General features: G+C 42.3%; 2 protein-coding genes across 2 annotated transcripts; both read right to left on the reverse strand.

Annotated features, from left to right (window-relative positions):
- Positions 1 to 2,098: 2,098 nt before the first annotated feature.
- Positions 2,099 to 2,641, reverse strand: LOC106804987. Its single transcript, XM_014806427.1, has 2 exons — positions 2,419 to 2,641; positions 2,099 to 2,319 (listed from the first exon to the last, which is right to left on the reverse strand). The coding sequence occupies exons 1-2, from the start codon at positions 2,543 to 2,545 to the stop codon at positions 2,120 to 2,122; spliced, it is 327 nt and encodes a 108-aa protein (XP_014661913.1). The 5' UTR covers positions 2,546 to 2,641; the 3' UTR covers positions 2,099 to 2,119.
- Positions 2,642 to 3,518: 877 nt separating this feature from the next.
- LOC106804973 lies at positions 3,519 to 4,579 on the reverse strand. Its single transcript, XM_014806397.1, has 4 exons — positions 4,263 to 4,579; positions 3,890 to 4,144; positions 3,746 to 3,799; positions 3,519 to 3,539 (listed from the first exon to the last, which is right to left on the reverse strand). Exons 1-4 carry the CDS (start codon positions 4,539 to 4,541, stop codon positions 3,519 to 3,521), a joined length of 609 nt encoding a protein of 202 aa, XP_014661883.1. The 5' UTR covers positions 4,542 to 4,579.
- Between the last annotated feature and the right edge of the window lie 1,195 nt (positions 4,580 to 5,774).

Consider the following 5,774-nt stretch of genomic DNA (forward strand, 5'->3'; position numbering starts at 1 on the left):
GAGTTAGGGTTAGGGTTAGGGTTAGGATTAGGGTTAGTGTTAGGGTTAGGGTACACTTCTGTAGTACAAGTCTGGTACATTTTGTGTATACATATATGTACCTCGGGTACATATCTGTAGTACCTGTTACGACAACGACCCCTTGAGCAGTAGTACACTAGTCCGAGCCGAGGCAGACCCCAGTAATGGGGCTGGAGGTATGGAGAATGGGGCTGGAGGATGGGACTGGATAAACCCGCACCCTCAGATTAGCAAAGCGGAGTTATAACTAGTCTGCATTCGCAGACTAGTAGTACACTAGTAGTAGTAAGTACACAGTGGTAGTGGTACTACTACTAGTACTAGTACACTACTAGTACTACTACTACTACTGATGCTGCTAAAGTACTATTATGGTACTATTACAGTACTACTAGTACCAGGAGTAATATAATATAGGAGGAGTATAGCACTCAAAAACACGTGAAATTCAACATTTGCTTGCCTAATTTTACCGATGATATATTAATTACGTGCAACTCGATAAAAATTTCATCTAAATTAGCGTTGGACATCCACCGCACACTCAAACTTCACTTTATTTCCATACCTCTTTTTATGGAGATATAGCGTTGAACGTCACACATGGTTCGTAGCGTTTGACTATGGTGTTGGTTCACGTTTCCTAGGCTTACCTTCAAACAGTGGTTAGCCTGTGAGGAATGGTCTTGTCTGTTGACAAGAATGCCACCTGTTGGCGGCAGGAGTAAGAATATAGGATATTATATAATATAGGATAATATAGTATATGTGTGTATATATATAGTGTGTATATATATATACGTTTATATAAATAAGATAATATATATAGTGTGTATGATATAATATAGGATATAATTTAAGTCGCGTTCACATGGTCATGGTTTGGCTCGAGCCAAATGGGCTAGATTTGGCTCGGGCCGGTTGGAGTCGGCGCGTTCACGCGTACGCAAGTGAATACTGTCTGGCAAATTAAAATTAAAATAAATTTTATTGCACAAATATCTCACAGATACTTTGGCAGTATGTCGCAAGATGGCGTTGTTTACGATTTAGAGTGTTTACACACACACACACACACACACACACACACACACACACATATAAATTACTATCTTACTACTTTCTATGATACATTATCTGTTTATAATCTATTATACAACAAGTAACTATAGTATAACTATAGCTGTAATAATGAGGTTTGTGATGCTATAGCCATTAATACTGGTTAAAATTTCCTGTCTTGTTGTCATGTCAATTCTGTCTGACTAAGGTAAGTTACCATTGAATCAATGCATTGCATTAGCTACAGTGCATACAGCAAGTTTCAGAAATGTGCACATGGCATTTTGTTCGTATACACAGCTGATCAGCCAATCAAATTGCGCCATTTAGGTCACGTGATCAGATGCAGTCTAGCCATAGGGAACTTTATGACAAACCATCGTTGATAAAATCCTCAATCATCGACCCTATGATGAAATGTTTTACCAAGAGTATCATGTTTATGTCATCTTAAGATGTTTAAAAAGACACTAGAGGTAGTATTACCCTTTTTTAACATTAGTGGAATAGTTTTATCCGGCCCGATTTGGAGCCTAATTTCTTGGATTATTTATTGCACCAAGATGTCGGCGGCCCCGACCGGTGTCTCGACCTGAGGGAATAAACTCGTTTCTGATCGTCAGATCTCGATGAAACTTCGTAAGTTTATGGTTGAAACATAGTAAAACATCTCAATTTACCTCAGAATATTCTCATATATAACATAAGGAAGTATACAGCTGCTAAATTTGTCCTAAAAGTTCAACGAAATCGATCAACATGAAAACCCTATCCAATGTAAAAAATTCGAAATCGAGGCAATAGCTGGTGATTCCTTCAACGTCATACAAAGGATTCCCGTGGAATACCCAACGCGAACCAATTACAAGACCGCTTTTCATAGGATACCTCTTTGCGCGACGCAACAGGTCGTCAGCAGGAGAAACGGAGATAATTGCCACCGCTGAATGCGAATTTTGTCACATACCTACAACCTATCTAGACCACCATGACCAATTCCAATGATGGGGTCGGGGCCAATTTATGGTCTTCCTATCTACAGTCGCTTCCTAATAGGGTCCTCATTGCATTCTTCACACTGTGGGTAGTCGATGTCATCATGGTCTTGGACATATTCCCCACAATGGATGCAAATCACCTCGTATTCATCGCAAGTGAAGTACAACTTCTTTATGTGGTCACAGCAATCGTGGTCCTTCACAAAAACTTGCAGACAATGTGGCAAGTTGACATCATCTGAAAAGAAATGTAGGACTAGATATATGTAGGAGGAAGGAATGAGAAAAAGAAGACCATAGGCCATATGACCTGCCAATTGAAAAACATTGATTTTACCAAAGAGAAATCCAGAGGTGTAGTCCACATCACTCAACACTTCACCAAGATGTTCTTTCTGTCGTTTGGAAAGCTTTTTCTTGCTGAAGACAAGCCTCCACTTCTCACATTCTGTGCACTGGACCATTGTGTCGGCATTGCGAACATGCTGGACTGATGGCGAAAATTGAATTTTCTGCTTCTCCACCCTTTGTCGGGCGCGTTTGCTTGGCCTTTCCTGAAAAGTACAAGAAATGAATGGTATCGGTATAGACAGCGAGAACCAACTTTGAAACTTTACCATATATTTTTAAATGAAATTGTTGAACTTGATCTGATGATCTGCTAGTGCTATGCCATATGATGATTTAAAACCTACATCATGAGTTTCCGGGCTCGAATTAAGCGACAAGAAGGGCAAGGCAATTTTTTTAGGGCATGTGAGAAATCGCCTTGAATTTTCTCTAAAATGGAAGGGCACAGAGGCAATTTTAAAAAGCACCAAGGCAACTCTCAAAATTCGAGAAGGGCACCAAGGCACTTTTGTAAAATAAAGGAAAACTCAACAAATTAGTACATCAACATCGTCTTGCTTTTAATGTACAAAACAATATGCCCCCATGTAAGCTTACACCGTAACACCGACCCCTGTACCCCCCTCTGCTAATGGAAGTACAGTAACAAGAAATTTTACATGCCCGCTATCAGGAGCGAATAATTATCCGATGCTGTTATTATTCCCTCCTGCGACTATCGGTTTTAAGCTCATCATTGCAACTACAGCACGCACGCGCACGTGTTATGTTGATTCGACTAAAACGAAACTAGGGTAGTAGATTAAAGGGCACCGACGGCAATTACACAAAAGGGCAAGGTAGGTGACTGCCTTCGGTCGGGTTGGATTTTCAGGGGCAGTACGGCGATTGATAGGGGCACCGACGGCAATTGCCGTCGGTGAAGTCGGTTAATTCGAACCCTTACATTGAGTTTCGCCCAAGAGTTACTTGGGGCTGTGCGTAGGGCCACCAATACGTCTAGGTCCAGAGAGAGGAATCGGGCAACCATGGACAACTTAACCGACATGTACGTGCAGCGGTGATCTGGCCCTCCATCGGTATATATCAGCAGTATGGGTGGAACATCTGAAAAAATACAGGAAAGTGGAAAATACATGTAGGCCTATACTTTTAGTGAAGCTGCTGTTTTCAGGCACAGTGATAAAGTGTATCCATGGTATTCAAGGCGTTTGAATAGTACCTCCATTTCCACATGTCTGGATGATCTTTCCCAATTCCGTGGCATGCCGAAGAGCAGACGATGGTTCAAGTATAGAATCTTTGAATCTTACGTATACGTCTCTTCTGTAGAAACTTTCTCCAAGGATACTCGCTGGAATCTCAATCTGTGAAACAGAAAGAAGAACACACAACATTATTCATTGACAGATAGGGCCTATCTGATTAATAGTGATATCCACCCAACACATACTTACAAACAAGTTGACAGAAGGTGTCAGTTTCGCTTTGCTGAAGTCATGGTCCCCAACAGCCATCACCTGATTGGCACCAACAATGACTTGTTTTCCCCGTTCGGCTGCTGCAAGAGGGTAGTTTGGCTCCCCCACCTTGTACTTGTGCTTGTCATCCATTGAAACAAGAGTAACCAAATCTTTGTTCAGTAAGGCATATTCCCTCATATACCTCCAGGAGGCTGCACAGTAGTGAGCGTCAACGTAGTTTAGTCGGACCTGTAAAGAGATAATGACCATAGAGACATGAGTGCCAAGTTCAGTTCAGGAAAAAACTTTGGAGTAGAGTATACTTGCTGGGGAAAATAGAGGAAATCGGTACTACTATTTGTTTTACCTGTCGTTTCTGGACCATCATCTTGATGTTTAGGGCTCTCTTGAAATACTTGGCAGTATTAGCCCTCGGATTCACAGGTTGAAATTGATACCTCATCCACTTGACAGATGGTATGGCTGTATCGGCAGGGACTCTCTCTTTGACTCTATGGTGCAGGTCCTCGAAACTCAGTCTTTGCCAGGTAAAGCTGCTCTCCATGTCGCCGCTCATGGCAAGCAACTCCGACTTCTTCTGCGAGGTACCGCTCCGTCTCTGCGAAGAAGGCATGGAATCGGTCATCTTTCTTGGTCTGGGGTAGATGGCGCAGATCTACTAGTATCCCAGCATCTTCACTTAGCATTACATGCTGAAATCGTTTATCAATTTCACTTTATTTCAAATGAAGAGGCGCTGCTAGGTCTCCGGTCAGATCTTTGAACACTGCTCGGAGAGTCACAGAACTAGCCACAGAGCCGAAAGCAAGCTTGCACTCTCTCTGTGCTTCCGTCTCGATTAAACGCATGACCCGTGTATATTGGTTCATCTGTTCGCCTTCCGAATCGGTGTGCTGCATCTTCCAAACAAAGTGGAGGCTTCACTTATTGCCCCCGATATGGTGCACGTAATGCACACATTTGGCTTCCAAACCAGTACGTGAAAGGTCCTCCATACAGTCGTATATTCGTCGTCTGTCGGAAATTGGTGGCAGAAACTCCCTCACGGAAATCGGAGAATACGGTTTTTCTTCGGCAAGCTGTTTGTCCAAGTTCTTCAGGAAATGGTGAACAGGATCCGTGTTTTGCTTGATGATGGTTACATTCGTAGAGAGTTCAAGTTGTCTACGTGGAGTGTCTTGTGATACCTTTACTCGCATGTTTTGAGATCTGTGTTGGAGACAGTATTTTTCAACTACTGCCACAAGGTCTAAAATTTGTAATTTCACTTCTGCCCAGGGCATTTTATCTATGTAAGGAAGAGTACATTGCTTCACGTACTAGGATGGTGTGGCTTGTCATCTTCTTTTCGGATAGGTTACTTAGATTTTTCGTTTTGTGCTTGGCCAGCTCTGGGCGGTTAAATCCAGACAAGGTTGTCTTGAAAACCGGCGGGGTTCTTTGCTCAATCAAAATTTCAGATTCCATTTTCTTGAACTGTCCATCCAGATAAAACAGCATGTCTGTGAGCCGTGTCACAAATTATACTGCTGCATTTCCACAATTGGTAGGGAATGTGGCAGCCTTTGAATGAAAGTAGTCAAAAATGGCATTTCTTAGTTTGTCAATGTTGGATTTTGGGTCTTGGCATGGTTTCGGAATATCTGCCACATTGACATTTCGTGCAGCATTCATTATGATGCCAAATGCATTGGGCGGGCACTAGTGTTCAGGGTGTTCAGGTTGCATGTGCATGTTGGTGAATGCTCAACAGATATCGCGATGAAGCGCATGTTGAAGCCATTTATAATATCCATTATGTCTGTCGAACTACCTCCAACCACATTCTCTGCCAGTGCCATGGTGGAACTTGCCTTTG

Source organism: Priapulus caudatus, unplaced genomic scaffold (genome assembly GCF_000485595.1).
Source record: "Priapulus caudatus unplaced genomic scaffold, Priapulus_caudatus-5.0.1 Scaffold95, whole genome shotgun sequence".
Taxonomy (NCBI): Eukaryota; Metazoa; Priapulida; class Priapulimorpha; order Priapulimorphida; family Priapulidae; genus Priapulus; species Priapulus caudatus.